Source organism: Watersipora subatra, chromosome 3, assembly GCF_963576615.1.
Source record: "Watersipora subatra chromosome 3, tzWatSuba1.1, whole genome shotgun sequence".
In the NCBI taxonomy this organism is placed as follows: Eukaryota; Metazoa; Bryozoa; class Gymnolaemata; order Cheilostomatida; family Watersiporidae; genus Watersipora; species Watersipora subatra.
In genome coordinates this window covers 58,972,396-58,994,778 of record NC_088710.1, presented here as the reverse complement: position 1 = coordinate 58,994,778, position 22,383 = coordinate 58,972,396, and the positions used below count along the sequence as shown (strand labels likewise).

Sequence of the window (22,383 nt, the reverse complement as noted above, 5' to 3'; positions counted from 1 at the left end):
CAATAAACCAAGGGGTGTTATACTCTGTCCAATAAACCAAGGGGTGCTATACTCTGTTCAATAAACCAGTGGGTGCTATACTCTGTTCAATAAACCAAGGGGTGCTATACTCTGCTCAATAAACCAGTGGGTACTATACTCTGTTTAATAAACCAAGGGGTGCTATACTCTGTTCAATAAACCAAGGGGTGCTATACTCTGTCCAATAAACCAAAGGGTGCTATACTCTGTTCAATAAACCAGTGGGTGCTATACTCTGTCCAATAAACCAAGGGGTGCTATACTCTGTTCAATAAACCAAGGGGTGCTATACTCTGTCCAATAAACCAAGGGGTGCTATACTCTGTCTAATAAACCAAGGGGTGCTATACTCTGTCTAACAAACCAAGAGGATGCTATACTTTGTCTAATAAACCAGTTTCCAGGGATTTAGTGCTAATCTAAGAACTGGGTTATTATTAAATAATTTACTGGCTTTATTAGCTAGCAAAAATATTAATGCCTTCAGCTGACAGAATGAGATTATGGTTGCCAATGGCAACGCCCCGTCAGCCTCAATCTTGTCTATCATCTGAAGTTTTGTGACATGCAAATGATTTCCATGCCAAATCACTACATGTCATAGTGTGTCATAAAACACAAGCTGATGAATACAATTCTAATATAAGCGTACATTTCCACCGTAAATACCTATCTTCGATAAGCAACGGTGAGTCAGAACATCAGAGTAAATATATAAGGAGTCATCTGCTCCTTTGTGATTTGTGTTGAATCTAAAGATGGTTAGCTGCTTTGTAAAGATAAAGCAAAAATCATCAAGAAAAAACATTTGTTAATCATTCTTTTCCCTTTTATTCTGAACCACCTCCTTAGCAAAACTTGACATTATAACTCGATTATAGCAGGATTGTCCAGGGGCTGGCAGGTATGAATTACTCCAAGGCTTGAGGGCAGGGCAAGGCTCTTATAGGATTAATGAGCCATCACAAACTGGCAGAGTACCTAGCCAAAACTGGCATGACTTGAAAATTATGAAACGTGCCTGTATGAGTTCTCCTGATATTATGTCTGTGAGCATGTATTCAGTCACCTGAAACATAATAGCTGCAAGATTTCTTCCATGTTTTCAATCATTGATTATACAAGTTTCAAGTAGCAAAATTTTAAAAAAATTTTAGAATTTGGAGTGTTTTATGTCTATGAGAGTTTTTTTTTAAGTTTAGTATCAAAAATGCATTGCAATATCAAACGTACAAATATTTTATTACATGGTAGAAGCTGCAGAAGGTTCTGGATTTTTAGAGTTTGATGCCATTGAGGACCATTTATGATCAGTGTTATTATAGATGTTATTAATACCAGTACTCTCGCAGTCCTGTGTGCCACGAGAGATCATCAGGTGTGCTGGTAAAGCAGAGAGAGTAAGAATTCACACAACTATTCTGATTTGCTGCAAGGCAGAAAATTAGCCGAAATGTAAGAGGGATGTGCTGCAAAACCAAATGTAGAAGTTCGAATGCCATGCGGAGCAATCTTTTTTACTACCTCTTTTTCTACATGGCGGATGGTCACGGCTCTTATTATAGCAAAGACTATTACAGGCCATTGTCCGTTCGTCTGTCTGGCTTTTCACCTTTCCTGTCACAAAGCACAGAGAATAACATTAATATTATTATTATGACGCTACAGCATGCGGCCAGGTTACAGAGGTATAAACGTCAATCAAATAAGCTGAATATCATGTGTTTAAGCCCGATATTGGCCAACATTCTGGTTGTCTCAATCATTGCATGATTATGTATAATGAAATGTTGTGATTACGCAAAAGTTGCTCATTTAAAACAACTGCTATTGTGAAACAAAATTAAAATGCTTTGACATACAATTATGAAGGTGTATAAACGGAAAGAGCAGTAGCTGTCGTTCAACTTCTGCAGTTTTATTAGTTGAATTTGCTTTTCTTTTGTTACATAATCACAACATCAGGATGCTTTTTATGGTAAAACAAAACTATATATACTTTACTGAGAAATGAACCTTTTGTGATTGTAGAGCCTGTATTTTTTTATTGCAGTTTTAAAGTCTTTTTTGAAGTTTGAAAGTTTTGAACTCTTGCTACGTTATTCAGGTAAACATCGCATGACAATCCAATAAGCCTTTTGGTTGGTCAGGCTTACAAGCAGCTCTAATAATAATAGCCTCAGTGAGTCACAAGTCACTCTAGCTTTTTCCGATCTTATCTAACTGCCTCCCTCAACTCTCATGCCACTAGTCAAGTTCATACTACATGAATAACTCGTCCTATTCATGGTATGTAAGTCTCAGGCGTGTGTGGGACGTGGTAACCTTTTGGCTATGTCATAACGTGGCACCGAGTAGGCTATATCTCGATGTTTGGCTCTATTTTCAGAGCTTGAAATCAGAGATGAAGTACGGGCTGTCACAGCTTGTTATTGAAGTTAGAATATTCATGCGCTAATTAATAGGATGAATGTTATATCTCATGGAATGGATGTCATTCCTGTCATGCATAATCCCTGTATACAGCGCCCGTTATATGCTTGAGCATTATAATTACTTGGAACATGATGAAAAATTATGTATCTTTACTGTTTCAACGCATTTTCTGGTTGATGATAGAAACAACAGATTGTGATTTTGATTATAAGTGTTACCAAATTAACCTTTTTAATCTAATAAGGTGGTCAGAAAGGGAAGTTGTTCTTTTGCCATCTCCGCCTCCACAACAGTGACTTTGAAGAATGTATTAACCGTTGGGCTGGTCACTAATTGAGCTTTCTACTTGAGGAGACTCAATCGTAGAAATCAACCAGAAAGGAAGGGCATTTTAACGATGCATATCCTTCATGAGTGCACAGAGAAATAATGGTGTGTCACTGTTTTTAAATTTAGAATTATTGATGGCCTAAGCGCTAAAAACAAATTATCCTCGTGTCAGCCACCAACGATAATGTTTAGTGTCGTGAGGTTAAACAGCAGAGAAAGTGTTAGACTATCATGAAACCAAAAGGCATATACGGGAAGAGGATGGAACCTTCTGTATAGGACTGGTTCCTTCTTGCAGTATGCTCAAAATGCAATCTTCCGTTGTTTTTGTTTGGATCATTATTCTGTTGCAATTTCAGGTCTTCATCGGTTCCGGTAAGCAAATAGGTTTAGCTAAATGTCTGCATCACTTCTGTGGGCCAGTCGTGTGCCACTTCGAGATGCCAACCGAGTCGTGGTATCTGATGATTAATGACAAGGCAACAACCATGGAGCCAATGTCAGGAGAGATAGTCCAGCAAACCCTGTCCTCAAATGTAAAGCTGGCCTTTGAGCAGAAGTTATGTTATTTCTCGATTACTACAAAGTGATCACTCGTTTTTCTACGTCTAGTTATTTTAGTAGGATAAGAGGAAATTGTGTAAAATTTAGTGTAACCAACTCTAATCACTTGGTGAGTGTTGGAGCCAGCCATTATCTACCAGTTCCATAGCAACAGGGTCAGGCGGAAAGCCTGAATCAGAGCGACGTCAGAGCACGCATCGGTAACTATGCCAGGAAAATATAAGTGATACCAATAGAAAAGAATCTGTCTATTACCATACACATTCAGCATATACAGGTTGGCATGTTTTAACATTCCTTATCTTTAGGTAGTCTCCGTAACTGCGTTGTCAACTCATACCGTAGGTTTGTGTCATAGACTTTCAGGTCATGTGATCAACTGTAGGTCAATCTTTACTAACACTGCTGACTATTAGGTCATGAATTTTGAAATATTATAGCATACTAGTGGGCAACAACTGTATTCTACAGTGAGATATCGTTATGTGTAAGATCTATGTGCACAATTGCTCTTAGACGTGGCACTTTGGTCGAGCTGCTAGTTTCGAATCTGAATATCTGTGTTTGATTCCTGCATGGTACAATATGTTTTCCTAATGCTCTTAGTGTGGCTTTGGACAGACAGATGGTCACGGCTCTTATTATAGTAAAGTTACTTGGCTGGCTGTTCTACCATAGACTGGTACATCTTAACTTAGTACACTATAATTCATTTGTTCATATTCTGTAGGCTCAGATGTCATAGAATATACAACACACCCACATACATGATTAGCTAATCCATAGGAACTACTCACCACAGGCTAGTACACATACATGTGTATCAGTAGTGTATCGAATATAGATACGATAGATAGATAGATGTATACGATAGATCTATAAGCTTCAAGTATCACAGAGCTGTGAGCGGCAAGCTCAGTTTTTATGTTCTTGTACATGATAACCTTTTGGTAAGTGCACTCATAGATACTTGACTCTGGTCGCAGTAACTCTTTGGTAAGTGCACTCTTAAATACTTGACTCTAGTCGCAGTAAATCTTCACACAAAAGAAAGATAATCTTAAAAGAAAAGATATGGTAATCCATATAGGATGATCTGTGATATAATCCCCTGGATTATTCCGCGTTAACTAGTGCCAGCTCATTTACACCAATCTAATTCATCACAGATAAAGGGATACGGGCTGGTAGAAGAACAGAGCAGGGAGAGAGCGGCAGGCCGTGCATTTACTCCGTATCATAGACGATTGCTCAAGAATAAAGACAAGGCTTAGGTGAGTTATATTCTTAACATTTTGGAAGATGTGAAGAGGGTTAAGCAAGAGTGGTAGTGATATGTTTTGAAATACATGTATCTGAAACTTTCGTGATCCATTTTTAAAAACCGTACAGGTTTTCAAAGATTGTACAGGTTTTTGAAGACTACAAGTTTTTAAAGCCTACATGTTTTCAAAGACTCTACAGGTTCTTAAAGACTACAGGTTTTCAAAGACTACAAATTTTTAAAGACTAGGTTTTTAAAGACTACAGGTTTTCAAAGACTCTTCAGGTTTTCAAAGACTTTACAGGTTTTTAAAGACTACATGTTTTCAAAGACTCTCCAGGTTTTTAAAGACTACAAGTTCTCAAAGACTACAGGTTTTCAAAGACTTCACAGGTTTTTAAAAACTGCGGGTTTTCAAAGACTCTACCGGTTTTTAAAGACTGCAGGTTTTCATTGACTCTACGAGTTATTAAAAAATCAATATTCTTTAACTTCTCCATACTGACTTGACTGTTTTCTGAATCGCTCATGCTTTATATGCCTCCAGGTGGAACAAGATACCAAGAGACTTTCTCTTTTGGGTGTCTTGAAACTTATTCATAAAGTGCGAGATATTTAACAATGCAAAATTTTTTTAAATAGATACAAACATAGTTTAACAACAAGTTTCTATAGTCAAACTTGAACAATCAATAGTTAATATTCAAAATTGGATTAATAATTACCGGTTTAGTGTAGCTGTTTCAGTACGTATTATAAACCCTTTGGTAGAGACTGTTTCAGTATTATAAACCCTTTGGTAGAGACTGTTTCAGTATTATAAACCTTTTGGTAGAGACTGATTCAGTATTATAAACCCTTTGGTAGAGACTGTTTCAGTATTATAAACTTTTTGGTAGAGACTGATTCAGTATTATAAACCCTTTTGTAGAGACTGTTTCAGTATTATAAACTCTTTTGTAGAGACTGATTTTGTAGCGTTAGCTATTGTAGCACATAACATACTTTTTATTTCAGAATGGAATTGCTAAACACTGTAATATTGCTGCTGGCAGCGATATGCTTCACATCTACTAATGCTACGTTCAGAGATCTCGACTACCTTGACCTTATACATCCTATTGATTTCTGGCTGCGCTATGTGGAAGGGTTCAAGGTCACATCAGTCTGGCAGGGCAGTCAGTGTCGCCGTGGAACCATACCCAAGTCCAAACCTGGTGACTTCCTACATCAAGATTATGTGGGGAGCCTTACAGATGGAACCATATTTGATACAAGGTAGGTCTGTCAACTTCTTATTCATAATGTCTGGCAGGTTTTCACCAGTGTTACACAATAGCCGTTATATGTACACCGTCAAGTTATATAACCAACTCTGTACAGCAGTCAGTTATTAGTAGCTGTTATCTTTTGTAGCGCTCAACGAAACAAAACCTATAATTTCTTTTTGGGACTCAACTATGTAATAGATGGAGTAGATATGGGCATGACAGGAATGTGTGTGGGAGAAATGAGAGAGATCGTCATTCCTCCTTCACTTGGCTATGGAAACAGAGAACTCTGTGAGTATTTCTAGTTTTACAATTTTTTTTATTTTTTCTTATTCATGAATAACTTATCTTGTTTCACTATCCTGAGTATTTCTAATCTTACAGAATGTTTTTATTTTTTTCCCAATTATGAATAGTTTCACTCTTGTTTCACTATCCTGCCCTATACCTATGTTTGTTATATTACAGCAAACATACCGGCAAACTCTGTTCTGGTCTTTGATGTGGTTCTCAGAGATATGTGGGTAAATCCCTACAAGTTTGAGACAACTTTCCTTCCAAGCACTTGCACAAGAAAGAGCCATCCAGGAGACTTTATTAGAATTCATTACAACGGAACACTGGAAGCTGATGGCTCTACCTTTTGGAACACGTGAGTTCTTTCAAATCTAACCTTTGAAAACGTCTCGAGCCAGCCTAGTCACAGCTTTGATCATAAGTCGTATGGTACGATCTCTATGTTTTAGCTGTTTCCAGTATGATGCGTATTCGGAACAGAATTATGCTAAGAAACCGGCCTAAACTAGCCTAAACCAGTCTAAACCAGTCTAAACCAGTCTAAACCAGTTGAACATTAGTTCAGGAGAGCTGTCCCTAATGAGTTTAATAGCTTCATTGAATAGCAAAAATATTAATAAAGGTTTCAACAGCATTTTGGTATCAACAATTTTATTTTAATCAGGAGTAATTTTACTCTGAGAAAATGCGTTGTAGTTTAACATACTGTATTTGCAAATGAGCTGGGAAAGGGCAGTAGCGCAGGCCAGAGGCAAACAAAATTATTGTGTTTATGATCATGTAATGAAATGTCATTTTACCTGGAAAAACTTATTGCTATGGGTAATGCATTATTGCAATGTATTATTATTGTAATGTATTATTATTGTGCTGTAATGTTATTGTATTATTCACTTTTGTTTGAAGATTTTATATAACTTTACAATATCCTAATGCTGTATTCTTCAACAAACCCTGCTTCATAAAAATAGTCTTAGGTTATCTCCCCTATTCTTTCAGAAACGCAATGCTGAAAAGCTAATTTTGTTATGAGCTACTCTCTATAGATGTTAGCAATATTATATTAGTCTTGCTATTGCAATAGCTGAGAACTCAGCAAAGTTTAATATCACTTAAATTTTGTTTTGTTTTTATCAAACTGGCCGAAATACTACAAATAAATTATAATCAAATCTCTTAGATTTAGCTATCCAAGAAATACGAACACTGCCAATTTTTGAATTTTGCGATATAAGCCTAAAAGAAGTAGCAGTGAAAATGCGCAACCAGCCATATTGAAATGCTAATTTTAGGTAGTGGGCAGACCAAAAAAAGAGAATTTGAGATTCATCTTAACATAAATCATGGAAGATGGAAAGATTGCTGGGTTAAGGTTGTAAAATTTTGAGCTGAAAGAATAAGCAGCTTTTTCTCCTACTTTGAAGGTATGATCATGGGACAAACTCAACCTTGAATTTTACTCTTGGAGAAGGAAATGTGGTTAAAGCTCTCGACTATGGACTGCTTGACATGTGTGTTGGAGAAACGAGAAGGATACTTGCTCACCATTTGCTCGCCTATGGTAGCGGTGGTCGAGGCTCTTCAATTCCACCGGACTCGAATCTTATTTTTGATGTGGAATTGGTAGAGATTGGTAGGGGAAAGATGAAATGGTGGAAAATTGATGGACCCTCATGTGGAAGAAACGAGGGCGTCTTCAACCATGATAATCTTTTCATACAGTACTCAGGTGTATCTGCCAGTGGCTACGAACACAGTACTGGGTGAGTTCCTATTATTGAGGTATTGTTATAGCTGCATTTTAAATAAGCCATAACTGGCTAGAAGTTCACATTGTGATGCCATACGTAAATATATACTTTTGCATTTGCTTAGGCCAGGAGGATTCAGTTACAAAGTTGGAGGCCCTAAAGCGTCTTTAGGATTAGACCACGGTGTTAATTTAATGTGCATCGGAGAGAGAAGACGACTTCTTATTCCTCCAGGGTATATGACAGCTGACATCAACAATGGTGAGTACAAAAGAGATACTAGAAACCATATGCTTATTGTTACACTAATTAAGCTTTCTGTACAGAAAATGCATGTTGTATTAATTTGTTGTTACAGCTGGATTTCCAATCGGAGAGCGACTAACCTTAGACATCAAGCTCTTGAGAAATGATTTTGGAAAACCAAGTACTTTGCCTCAACCTGCACCTACACCAGCACCCACACCTGTACCCACACCAGCACCAACACCAGCACCCACACCAGCACCAACACCTGCACCCACACCTGCACCTACGCCTGCACCTACACCTGCACCTACGCCGGCACCTACACCTGCACCAACCCCAGCACCCACACCTGCACCTACACCTGCACCTACACCAGCACCCACACCTGCATCAACATCAGCACCCACACCTGCACCTACACCTGCACCAACTCAAGCATCCACACCTGCACCTACACCAGCACCCACACCTGCACCTACACCTGCACCAACCCCGGCATCCACACCTGCACCTACACCAGCACCCACACCTGCACCAACCCCAGCACCCACACCTGCACCAACCTCAGCATCAACACCAGCACCTACACCTGCACCCACACCTGCCCCAACACCTGCACCTACACCTGCACCAACCCCAGCATCCACACCTGCATCTACACCTGCCCCAACACCTGCACCAACACCTGCACCAACTCCAGCACCCACACCTGCACCAACTTCAGCACCTACAGCCACACCTGGAAAGCAAACACCTATTCTTACTTGTGTTGGAATAGCTCCATGGAACAACCCAGCTATGGATTCTTGGTGCACAAATAATTGCAACCGAGAAACAAGAAGTTATTGTCCATCTACTCATTGTCGCTGTGTATAACGTTTCATCAACCAATAAATTGTCTACACATTTTCCAGACACCCGCCGAAACTCACACCTGGTTTCAAGTATGCTGACAGTTTATGAACATCCTGTAGACACTCTAGTACTAACCAGAGTCATATATTATTTCCTTTAGTCCAGCTGATGTAGTTTATTCGCGATCGTGCTATCAGCCAACCGGCAGTTTAATATGGTATTTATTGTTGAAAGTAGATAAACTTTTACTTTAGAATTGCGGAATCTGCATCGATTTCTACCACTACTAATGAAGAAGCTCTATCTTGGCAATTACTTTAGCAAACCGCTTTTGTACAATTACTATTCTTGTACAAGTACTGGACGTACATGTCTATAGTCGTTCCAATGTGTTAATCAAGATTTTAGGGCTGCATTAACAGGAAAATAAAGGTATTACATTGGTTTCTAACAGCTTAGGGTTTTAACCTTGTAAATCTGTTTAAAGACATCGTTGAGACGCTACCGGCTGAGTATTAAATGTTGAAAGAGCATTAACCTTTAGAAGGAAGGGTAATGGTTAGATAATCCTATTAAATTAAACCTTGTTCTTCATGTCTGGCACAATTTCCCTTGATGAACGACTGTATCAGACAATGCTCTTAACACCAGCAAGTGAAAAGTGAGACAACGATATGCCAAACATTCGGAAGAAATACCTAACCCCTTTTGCAAAGCTTAACTGTCAGGGGCAAAAAGCACCATTTTATTTCACACTATCACATAACGCATTGTCATAAAACAAAAAAAACAATCATAAAAATAAGTTGCATGAAAATTTTATGATGCATAAGATGAAAAAATAAAACTCTGGCTAACCATATGTTAAGGATCTGCTAGTAGCATATGTCTATGGTAGCATAGATCTACCATATGTCTGCATATCAGAGTGAAGTAACACAACTGTGTAAACTCACACAGTTTAGAAAAGATTCTAGAACACTTTTGCAAACCCTTATAACGGCCGATTGAGATCTGGAAGAAGGAATAAAACTCGAAAAAGAGAGACAAATTCTCTGAGACAAACGAGCAGGCACTTGCGCTAGAATACATTCAAGGCTGGCTGTCCATAAAGGATGTCAACATTATATGCAGTTTCTCTGCTGCTCATTATGGTGTCTGGTATATCCGTTCCATTCCTTATAATTTCCCAGATATGGCGGCCACGGTTAGAAAAACACAAAAATACAATAATAATAAATCTTTGGTAGAATCTGTTTTGCATAAAAGAGAAACAATGCACATAAAAAAAGTTTCATATCTCAATTGCGCTGAATGCTCCATACTCTTTTGGTGGGTCGCACTACAAGTCCTCGCTTTTGGCAACATAAATGCGTACTAAGATTTATGGCTCACCCAGCTATGACTGATCCATGAAGCCAAGAGCTAATGGTTGGTAACATACCATGAGCGGTAAAAGAGTTATATTCGAGATGCGCTTATCTATTGGCACAAAAGTCTATTTTGGAATCGTCAATTCTTTCCTCGATATGAAAGCATGTTTTAAGGTAGCTGATGATAGTCTGGTAGTAGTGAACTGAAATGTCTGCCTGCTCCAGGTTGTTGCCAACATCTGGATATATCTGAAAGTACAAGCTTGATATGCTTTAGTGTATGTAAAGGTTGACACTGATATACTATAATACGATATTGTAGAAGGTTTCAATGCACTCAGTATCAGACAAAATCTTACTTGTTGCTGAAATATATATCTCACTCTTTGTAGGTCTCGCATAAGATTCATTGAGTTTTCTACCGGAACCAAAGCTGTAACAATAACAGTTGTGAAAATGTATGGTGCTCCTTTGATAAGAGTTGAGTAATAATGGATAGACGTTAAAACGATTCACATGAATTCAAATGTTTTTTAATACTCTTAGTTATGGTAGATACAGCCGCTATAGCAAAACATAAATCTTTTAAAATCTGTAAACTGATTTTTACCATAAAAAATTAGATTATTAGCTTGTGTATTGTAACATGTGTGAAATAAATAATCCAACTACTTACTAGATGATAGTTATAATCCAATCACTAGACAAATAACAGTTATAACCAATCACTAGACAGATAACAGTTATAACCAATCACTAGACAGATAAAAGTTATAACCAATCACTAGGCAAATAACAGTTATAATGCAATCATTAGGTAGATAACAGTTATACAATTATGATAGTGATAGTAAAGGCAGTGAATAAAACCATGAAACACTCGAGTCAGTCACGAAAGCTGCATTATCAGCAATTCCTAAAACATGTACGCTGAATATGAATAAATAGAATAAACACAAAAACTAAAAAACTGACTCTATATTAACAAGACCATGGTTTAACTATTGCTCTATTGGTTGCAAGCTGATTGGATATTATATATTATACAGTCTTTCATTCATCACTTAAATATTTAGACAAAACAATAAATTATTATTTTTATTTCTTTTCCCAACAGGATTATTTTTAGTAAAACTAATACAAACCGCTTTAAATAGGCACGTATCAAAATGTCTCTAACATAGTTAACTAAAATGTTCAAAGTATGAGTATTTATCAAATCTTTTGCAAAGCATGCAGCAGAAATGTTTCAGGTTGGTCATTTTTAATGTTACTTTAAAATTGTTAACTTATTTTAAATAGTCAAAGTTACAAATGCAGACAAATTATGCACAATAGCCAGCAAACCATTCAATTACTAAAAATCAGCTGTGGTCTGTTATGAATTTCCAAATATTAATGACATCACAGTGTGCCAACTATACTTAGGATAACTCCAATATGGACTAAGACTAACGCCATGACACTGAATTGACCAATGAAATGGTGCCATGGAACTGAATTGACCAATGAAATGATGAATCAGCATACCGTCATCAGTGCCATGCAAGAGCAGGAGGTTGGCCACTTGTGGAACAGCACAATAAGCAGACGTATCAAGGCATTCATAAATAAGCTCTGTAGAGGTTGTCGCGTTATGCATGTAGCGCTCTTCAAACCATCCACCTGCGGGTACATGACATAATTTCGTTAACTGTATGTGCAACAAAAAGGAGAGCCAGTTTAAACAGGAAGTTGGAACAATAACTAGTACCTCGTAATGATGTGGTTGGGGATTCAGTGATGACACATTCTATGCTTGCGTTAGTAGCTGCGTAAAGGGAAACAAAGCCACCATAATCTTTCCCCATCACTGCAATATAATCCTCGTCGACTTTGTAGTAATCCGAGTGTGCCATCAGGTAGCTATGAATAAATTTACATAAAGAGATTGGCTTTGTTTTACAAATGGGAAATAATGCACATACTGGCAGGTGAGGTTTATCTATAGCTATGTTGTAAGGAAATATATCCCGTGTCTTGCTTAATGTATTTGTGCAGTTGTGCCATTCCCATATACAAGCGAATAGTGCACTACCATTGCTAGACTAAAACTAACTTGGCATAGAAAGGAGTTATCTATTCATGTTTCTTGATATTAGCGAGAGTCATCTGCCCTTACATTTGCAGAAGCTTCAAAGCACTCAGTTTAATATGAATAAACTACTACCAACCTTGTTACATTGGAAATGTCTCTCGCTTCAACTACTCCAATTTGCCCATGAATTGCTTGACGGAGTTTCTCACCTCTTCCTCCTGCACCTCGCACATCTACTAAGGCTATGATGTACGTCTGGTTTTTAGCCAGGTACTCTTGGAAACCTAAGTGGAACTGCTGTGTAGCAGTTCTGCTCCCAGGCATGTTATTTCTGAAATAATAAGCTAATAGAAACTATATGTTATACAGTTGTATTATGCGTGTGCTGAGTGTACCAAAGGGCATGTTAGTGAGTGAGTGAATTGATAAATGAATGAGGTGAGAGAGTGTGAGAGAGAGTGAGTGAGTGAGTGAGAGAGAGGGTGAGAGTTAGAATGAGTGAGAGAGAGGGTGAAGGTGAGAGAGAGAGAGAGAGAGTGAATGAGTGAGAGAGAGAGGGTGAGAGTTAGAGTGAGTGAGACTGGGTGAGAGTGAGATTGAGATTAAGAGAGAGAGTGAGAGAGAAAGAGAGTAAGAGAGAGAGTGAGAGAGAGAGAGTGAGTGAGAGAGAAAGTGAGAGAGAGTGAGAGAGAGGAAAAACGAGAGTGAGAGAGAGAGTGAGCGTGAGAGAGAGTGAAAAAATGAGAGTAGACGTGAGAGTGAGTGAAAGAGATACAATGAGTGTGAGAGAAAGAGTGAGAGAGAACGTGAGAGTGAGAGAGAGTGAGAGATAGAGTGAAATAAAGTCAGACTGAGAGAAAAAAGTGAGAGTGAAACAGAGAAAGTGAGAGTGAGAGAAAGTGAGAGTGAGGGAGAGAGAGGGAATGAGGTGAGTGATTGATGCTCTTCTATGCTGACGTTGGTACGTAAGGTGAAGTCACCAGACCGAAGGCACGAGAGATAAAAGGAAATATTTGGCAGCACTCACTTCCACCTTTTACCCACAATGCTTGCGGTTAAGTACAGGTATCATGTATCATCTACACACTATTGTCTGGCCTGTGTGAAGCCACGTATGAAGCTAGCCGAGAGTGCAATGAGAATTGGGGGAGGGTACAAATAAACAGTGAGCGGCAATATTAATTATTGTACCGCTGCCACTGCCGCTGCTAGACATTAAACAGACAATTAGCGCTGTTCGTATTGCTGACTGCCACGTAGGTCAGTCAGTTTACTGCATAGCGAGCAACGAGTTGGCATCAAAAACTGGACAGAGAAGAAATCTAAGGTGAAAGCAAGAAGAGTAAGAGATAGAGGTGAGGAATCAGAGAAGAAATCTAAGGTGAAAGCAAGAAGAGTAAGAGATAGAGGTGAGGAATCATAAAGTTCTATAGAGAGTCTAGTATTAAATGACTCCATATTTTCTTCAGCTACAGAATTACATATTTTTGCAATTTGAACAACTTAAAAAAGTGTTTGATTTAAAATTTCAAGTACCTAGTTGCATACGCTTCCTTTGCATTACTTCTTCTAGCGAAAAAGGTTTTAGAAGCTGTTGAATACAGGTTCAACTATTGCAAGTTTAACATTTCAGTTGTCTTCAAATTGTTAACATACAACACAATGTGTGGTTACTTTGCAAGCTAATTACAAAGTAATGAGCTCATTTGGTGGGTACCCAAACATCAAACCCCATTTTGACTTTCATTTGATGATGTTATTGAAATATCCTTATATCTGTCTTTGTATCGGAGAGTCTTAAACCAAGCCAAATGTCAGCACTTTTAAAACTTTTCGTTGACTCGATGTTTTAGAATGAAGTTACTGCTGAGCATAGCTGCTGTTATCTTTGCTTTCGCATGGGCGGACGACTTGGACGGGTTTGTTCCAGGTTTTAGGATTGATCAGATATTTATCCCAAGCAACTGCACATACAGAGCTCGAGAAGGTGATTTTATGTACCAAGACTACGTGGGTACACTTGAAGATGGAACAAAGTTTGATTCTAGGTATATGAGTGGGAAGATTGTAAGAAAATATCTGTTAAGCTTTTGTATATTTGCATTTTATTTACATAAATTTGAGCTAACTGAACACTTGTGGTGTTAATAGTGGTTAACTATCAAAATTTAATTTGGTCTTTGATCCATACGAGTGTAAAACAGTGACCTGTTTGTACTTGTCAAATATCTTATTGTGGTTGTGATGATATGGGGCATGTCATGATCAACTGCAGGAGTATACTTGTGTAAAAAGCAGCAAATCAATTTTGTGACTAAATTATTTGGTAATGAGAGTGATAAGATGTATGATGGCTCTAGATGTAAACTTACTTATGTGACTGATTGAATTTCCTATAAACTTTAGTTCTTGACTTAGGTACTAGTATTGTACAACTACTAGAGTCAGTCATTCTATTTGTATAGTTTTATGATTGTACAAACGGTTTATTCTAAAATACTAAACTTCCATGTTTTTAAGCGGAAAAGATCACATCCTGTTTCCTAAAGCTGAAGTAAACGAGTGTCTTTTAACGCTACGGGTGTTGGTACCACAGGAAGTCATCATATGTGTATTACTAGAGTTTTGTTTGCTATGGCGGCTTCATTGCTTGTCTTCAAGATAGAAGTAAATATATTTATCCAATTTAACAACGCAAATAGGTATGTTTTAAAAACCAAAAACAGCAGATTTACCAAAATATACAAAGCATATTTTTCAATTTGTAGATAACAGTTTTAATTTCTTGTTATCTCGGGATAAACTGTTATCTCATTTTTAAGTAGTTTTATTTATTTGACTATTTGGTTTGTTTGTCTGCAGTTATGATCGTGGAAACACATTCAATTTTCACCTTGGAGTCGGTGAGGTTATTAGAGGCATGGATATGGGCATGAAAGGAATGTGCAAAGGAGAAAAGAGAAAAATAACGATACCTCCAGAGCTTGGTTACGGCAACAATGAGAGAGGTTTGTTTGTTTTTTTCTTAAAACTATTTTATACTGGACAATCTACCAACTCCAAATTGCATTAATTTTTGTTGGAATACTCCTTATGCGCCGTATGTTTAGGCAAGATACCCCCAGGATCAACGCTGATATTTGAAGTAGTTCTCACGGATCTGGAGCCTTCAGGGTTTAAAATTGAGCTGCTCCACATGCCTGATGGTTGTACGAGAAGATCAGCGGCTGGTGACTATATCCGTGAGCACTACAATGGCACCTTCACTAATGGCACAGCGTTTGATAGCAGGTGACTTTTTGCAAGTCAACGAGTGCATTATGGAGTTATCCTCTCTCACTTTATTTTTCCTTGCTAAGCTTATTATTTTATAAGAGATGTGTTTCTCTTATTTCCACTCTTCTGTCTTTAGCTATGACAGAAATAAGACCTATGATTTCACCCTCGGAGAGCAGCAAGTGATTAAAGGTGTTGATCTAGGACTGATGAATATGTGTGAAGGGGAAGTAAGGATGCTAACTATTCCACCCATTCTGGGGTATGGAGATCGAGGCTATGGTAAGCGCAAGTTTTTGACAAGTATAGAATTATAGCCAAAAAACAAAAGAGTTGGCTGTTCTTGTCACATAGTTACCCCCCTCAGTTTGACAAAACCATAAAATTTTGTGGTCAAAACTGATTAATTTTATCATCAAAAAAAGAAAAGAGTTGTACAGTTATTATGGTACATACTTTGCTAAAATAGAAAGTTCATGGAATCTTAGTCACTACTTTGTAAAACTTTATATTTTCCTTTTTGTTCTGTTAAATGAATTTATATACCCATTTAAATAAAACATGCTAGCTGCTATGATAATTGTGAAGAAAACTTAAGAGAGAACCAGGTTCAACTCGCGAGAGTTGAACTTAGTTCTCTCAGAAAGCAACCTTTTGTGTCTCAGTTTTTTACATTTAAGTGTCCTGTAATTCTTGTCATGCGAATGTAAAGCTCAGCTTATAAGAATAACTAGCTGTGCTACCCGGCATATTAAAAATCTGCTTATAAACAATGAAAGGTAATGAAAGTTGTCTGCCACTTGTTATTAGACTGGCACTTTGCCAATGGATAATTTGAGTAAGCTTACTAATAAGAGTTACGGCTTCTCATGACGTTACGCTATGACTCTGTGTCATGACCGAAAGCGTAGCGTGTTTGCTCCCATATAGCGACATATATCGCCTCGCAAATCTATCAACTCCTGTGCCTAAATTGGGAGTGCGTCGAACTGGTGAATGAGAGGTTCCGAGATCAAATTTTCTGCTTAATGGTTTCTTTATTCCAAGATTTTAAGAGCTACAGCTGGACATATACAACGGCGGACGACAAACTTTGAGAAATATATACTGTATATAGATAGAAGAAGAAGGCAATATTAACTGATGGTTAATCTTTATAGAACAAATTATAGCATATATACAAAGAAAGACAGCAGTTGCTCCTGAAGCCATGTTCAAAGCTACCAAAGACAACTGATTGATAAAAAAGGATGCTATGATGCACTATTTGTAAATAGAATAGAATAACTTGCAGCCATTTTAAAACTGCTTGTCAAACTTTGTTAAGTGTCTACTGTTCGCCTTGTTCATTACAGTTGGTGAAAGTAAGAGGCTTGCTTCAGTAGTTGTCATCACTTGCCAGAATGCAGAAGCTTTGCCAGTGTACAGAATTGTCAAATAAGCAGAGAGTATAATTGATGCCCACGGCAGGTGTGCGTAGTGTCAACTGGGTGACAATGGAGTTAGTTTATCATTATTGAGTGTGAAACCGGTCAGAATTGAGCAGCGGTTAGTATGATGAGCTACTGAAGGAGCCAGATGCTGACAGATGCTAACTATTAGTAGGAAAGAGCTGAGGAAGGGACCGGTAGCCATATTTCTGGGGAGGCATGGGAGAAGATGGGCAGACAGCAATTTCTGGTAGAGGTGGTTGTCCTATCTCCATAGGATAACCTAAGTTAGTAGGAGCATTTTGTCTTAAGGGCCATGTACATGGCCACCCCTCAAGACGTCTGCGGTACCACAAGTGGGCTTCAGTATTTATACCACATCCAGATGGATAAATGCAAGTTTGGCAACCTGCAACCCATTAAATATTTGCATAAACTGAGCACCAACGATTAAAATATTAATGAACCTACATACTGAAATGAATTTTTGGCTTTTTGTGAAAACTTACAGCTAGGACAATTATTTCCGTAAGGCGCTGGAATAGCGCTTCTTTTACCCAGATTCATTTGATTGATGTAGAAGGGTAAAGCAAAAGGAGACTTGAGAATGGGAGGCATGTTGAGAACCCACGAAGCCATATGGTTCCCACTTTGCAAGTAGTCCTGTCTGTTTGGTCCGAGACCATTGGTTGGGTAGAAGTCTGCATTGTGAGACACCGCGACAGGAGCCCACGATTGTCTTATCTCCCCCATAGCTTAACTCTACTTACAATACCTAGACTTCTTCTGCATGAATAATGACAAAACCTATTTGAGTAAAATATTGCAACCAAAGCTGTGATGTCATATCATGAGTCATTGACCTAAATGCAACTGGCTTCCTGATTAGGGTGTTCGCACCTCTAAGGGGTGAGAGCTTTTGTTGTTTACAGATGTTCGTAAATCAATGGTGAAGATGAAAGTGCATTTATAGTCACAAAAAAGTCTGAGCTACGATTTTTGTATAACTAGTGACAACCTATCAGCAAGTCTTCTATATGTTGCTGTGAGAAAAACTTTTAAAATGTTTAAATTTTTTTAGAATGACTTCTCAATGACATATTGTTATCATATATTCTATATATGTAATAAATAATAATTATTTTAATAATTTCATTTCAAACAGAAATGTTTTTTAAATTATTCCATACAAGAATCATAAACAGAAAAACAAAAAAGGCCTATTTCTGTTTCTTTCAAAACAAGGGGGTGTGAGATTGCCCTTGTCAGTCGTAGGAGGTTTGGCAATGAGCAGGGAAGCGCTGGCCTATAATAATATGGTTTAGAAAGGGATCGAAGAGGTAAAATTTAAAAACTTGACTACTGTACTTACAGTTTTCATCAGACAAGCAAGAATATGGGAGAATTCTGGCTTCATAATGAAATGAATTATCCGGAACTGTTAAAGCAATGCATGTGTACGTTATATTTTCATAGGCGATGTTATCCCTCCCAAAGCAACTCTAGTCATTGAAGCTCTGCTCGTGGAGATAGTGAGTGGAAAGCTAAAGTGGTACAAAGTGGATGGTCCGGGGTGTGAGAGCAAGGACTCAGTCCAGCAAGAAGACACAGTGACTGTTACATACAACGGCTTCACAGACACGAGATTTAAATTCAACAGCGGAGACGAGGAATACACATTCGCCATGAGTGACGCACGAGTCCTGCAGGGAATGAGGGATGGAATGGCAGGAATGTGCATCGGAGAAAGAAGACGTTTAAGAATTCCACCAGAGTTAGCTGTGGGAGACGTAAATGAAGGTAAAGCAACGGTTATAGTGAGAATCAATGCCTGTTTTTCAGCTGATAGTTTACCAAATAGAAATATACTGTTATTACTGACTACATGTATATCTCATTTTTCTTCCTTATATCTCATCTTGTGTTTGTAGCTGAGGTACCAAACAACGTGAGGCTAACACTTGACATAGAGCTCATTGACATTCATAAAGAGGACTTATTTAAAACGATTGATGCCAACAAAGACAAGTACTTAAGTATAGAAGAAGTGGAATCTTGGTTGAGGAGTACTCATGATGTAAGTAATATCTTGTTACATCAAACTTACTCCAAAAGAGCTCTGAGAATTACTAGATAATGGCAGTGAAAACTGATACTACATGGGTGCATGTTTTTATCCCCTATAAATTATAAATAATTTATAGTTTATTTATAAATAAATAATTTATTTATCTAAATAAATAAAATTTATTTAGAAATAAATATTTCTAAATAAAATTTAGAAATAAATGTTTCTAAATTTAGTACAAGTTAAGGATGTTAGATTTTGTGAGCTACTAAACAACACACTCAATAATTCCCGACTTCGGCGTTTCCATTTTGTTCTTTTGGCAGGTGACGGAAAACATCATTTTGTTATTAGTTATACATATACACATTATTTTGGTCATGCATGTATTCCTGATAAGCCACATTTTGCCCTCACTACTGTATAACAGCTAACAGCTCTCTTTCTATACCATCTTATGCTATTATTAGCCTTAAAACAGTTATACAAATAATTTAATTTTGCTTGCAGTTCAACAACGATAATAAGGGTGACGAGGAAAAGTTCGAGGAACTAAAGTCCTTTTATTTCACCGATAGAGATGCCAACAAAGATGAATGGCTGTCAAGGAATGAATTCAATGGATTACTGTCGAACCATGATGAGTTGTGAAGAGTGGAGAGTTAGTTAGTAATGAGTGATAGCAGTAGTAAGTAGTCAATAGAGAGACTAGTACATAATTAAGGTACTTAGTCCAGGTATGCATATGTACATTAAGGTACGCATACTTACATTATGATTATGGTCTCATATTTGCAGCCCTTCGCTCTGTTGAATATCGAGGGTAGTACAAGCTTTACCGACGCTTCTAAACAGAAAAGGTATCTTATGTTTCACATGTGTATTCTGGAAATACTCTACATGTTATTTTACTTTTTGTATGTATTTGTCTGTCCATGTCTTGTATAATAAATAATGCTGATTGTCCCACTCACCTGCGCCATGATCGAGAGGCACAGTGAGATACTCGATCTGTGGTAGTTTAATGTTCTCATAGGCAGTAATGAGTGTATCATAATGCCACTTGTCTATCTGTGTTGTGTTCGCCACATTGCCTGCCAAAAACCAGAAAGTGTTTGTAAAAGCTGACACCTGCTCTACAGCTGATGATCAAAAGGAGCACCTATAGCGTTTTAGTGATATAGCCGCGGCAGTGATGAAATATGTATCATAGTTGAAAACTGAATAAAAAAATGAAAACCATGTTAATGCAAAGTACAAAAAAGTAGAAATATTTTTAAATACCGGGGTTGTAACTAAACAATTTTACCGATACAGTTGTGAATGTCAACTTACTTATCAAGGCTACTGCAGTATTAGTAAATGTACTTGTTGAAAGCTTGAAAATGGTTTAGCTACTTAAAATTTGCTAGTCACAAAACAGGATATGATCTTCTTGAATCAGTTCTATCACTGTGTTTCCATGCTTCGAATTGGGAGTTGCTTCCACTACGAATCATAGAAACGGTAAGATTCGAACGCATTTGACCCCATTTTGTTTCGTTCGCTAAATTTGTGCAAAGGCATTCGCTGTGAGAGAGCGAGTCTACTTTAACAAGTTTTTTTTAGGAATACATCGTAAATCTTGGAAATATCTATATACTCAGTGCAACTCCAAGTCGTTGAAACAATAGGGTGTGAATTCGTCAGCAACGAGCAACTGCGAACCTGTTCAAAGCATGGAAACAGTGAATGATATCTTGCCATTTATTTCTGTAGTTACCAGTACCAATTAGGGTTATGGTTGTTGACCAACCAGTAAAAGGTTTTTGAACAAGTTATGCCTAATCATCTAGCAGTCGAATTCCATAACAGAAACGATTTGATCTTTGAATCTCTGAATGTAACAAGATATCTTGTTATTGGAAGGTAGTAAAAAGGCTCCTAACCGGTTCTTCTACAAGAGCCGGTTCCTATAAACAGGCTCTGGCTCCTATGAACAACAGCCCTGTGTTAGACAATACTGTGTACCTGTATAGAGCAGATCTGTTTTAAGTACATGGAATGTTGGGATATCCGGCCCAAGAATTGACAAATATATGTAAGCAGACGAGTGGCTGAAGCTTGCCTCAACATAGCTAACCGATTGGTTGCTTCTGGTGATAGGCAGCTGGCAGCTAAGGCAGACAGTCTCTCTAGAGGAGATATTTAGGCTGCAATAATAGATACAAGTTCTAGAGCAAGAACACATTATTCCTCTTGGATTCATATGCAATGCTGTATGATTAGAGTAAACACTGCTAGCCTGTGAACCAAGATATCTGTGAAAAGATATCTAAGAGCTCTGCAGACTCGTGAAAAGAATCAATTAGTATTGAGCCTCTCGGTTGTTTGTGAACCAAATGTCACGTCATTGAGAGTAATGCTATTAGTTGTTATGATTACAGTACTGTATGATGTTAGAATAGATAGAGAAATGAGTAGGATATGATACATTCCAGTTGACTTTTATCTCTAAGGACTGTAATGTGAAAATAATGATGTCTTGCTGTTTTGCTGCCTCACTATATTTCTTTGCCTAAAAGATGTTTCGTTGATGACATTTCCGTAGAATTCCAACATCTACAGTCTCACCAGTTTTTTCAAACATGGAAAAAATAAAACTGGTTTTTCTTTCTGTCTGAGAACCAGTAAACATGGAAGGACACTAATCAATAAATGCTCTTAAATAATATTGTTATCCACGCATTTTAGTAAATTAATATGCAGTATTATTTTTTATATGCAAAGCAGATGGCAGTATGTAAGACCACAGCTATAGGCTGGTTGCTATGGAGTTTAATGACATACATCAATAGAACACACGCACGCGCACACACAAGCGCACACACCACACGCACCACACACCTCACACCACACACACAGTACAATACAAACCTGTACAGGTGCTGGTGTGTAAAGTTGGAACCTGTACTTAAAAAGTACAGTCGAGGTTCATCTAATGCCAAAATCTCAACATCAGACCAGTAGTGCGACGTGAGAAATGTTATATCTGGGTCTCGGCGTTCGACTGCCATTTCCTAAATGATCATGAATGGTAAACAACTGGCACAGTCCTGTTCACTTTAGATTAAACATACAG

The 22,383-nt window shown here is 37.8% G+C and overlaps 2 protein-coding genes across 2 annotated transcripts in view; one reads left to right on the top strand and one right to left on the bottom strand.

Moving 5' to 3' along the window:
• Window positions 1-4,511: 4,511 nt before the first annotated feature.
• LOC137390797 (uncharacterized) lies at window positions 4,512-20,235 on the top strand. Its single transcript, XM_068077114.1, has 15 exons — window positions 4,512-4,625; window positions 5,633-5,893; window positions 6,032-6,177; window positions 6,355-6,538; window positions 7,608-7,946; window positions 8,059-8,195; window positions 8,293-9,057; window positions 13,701-13,815; window positions 14,342-14,536; window positions 15,351-15,496; window positions 15,599-15,779; window positions 15,901-16,046; window positions 18,671-18,994; window positions 19,126-19,271; window positions 19,773-20,235. The coding sequence occupies exons 2-15, from the start codon at window positions 5,634-5,636 to the stop codon at window positions 19,911-19,913; spliced, it is 3,225 nt and encodes a 1,074-aa protein (XP_067933215.1). The 5' UTR covers window positions 4,512-4,625; window position 5,633; the 3' UTR covers window positions 19,914-20,235.
• LOC137392299 (A-type potassium channel modulatory protein DPP6-like) overlaps window positions 20,030-22,383 on the bottom strand; it is a 21,540-nt gene continuing 19,186 nt past the window's right edge. The window contains exons 11-14 of the mRNA XM_068078970.1: window positions 22,179-22,321; window positions 21,273-21,454; window positions 20,237-20,356; window positions 20,030-20,109 (exon numbers count right to left, since the gene is read on the bottom strand). Of these exons, the coding sequence (XP_067935071.1) occupies window positions 20,030-20,109; window positions 20,237-20,356; window positions 21,273-21,454; window positions 22,179-22,321 (525 nt within the window). The remainder of the gene's footprint in view (window positions 20,110-20,236; window positions 20,357-21,272; window positions 21,455-22,178; window positions 22,322-22,383) is intronic.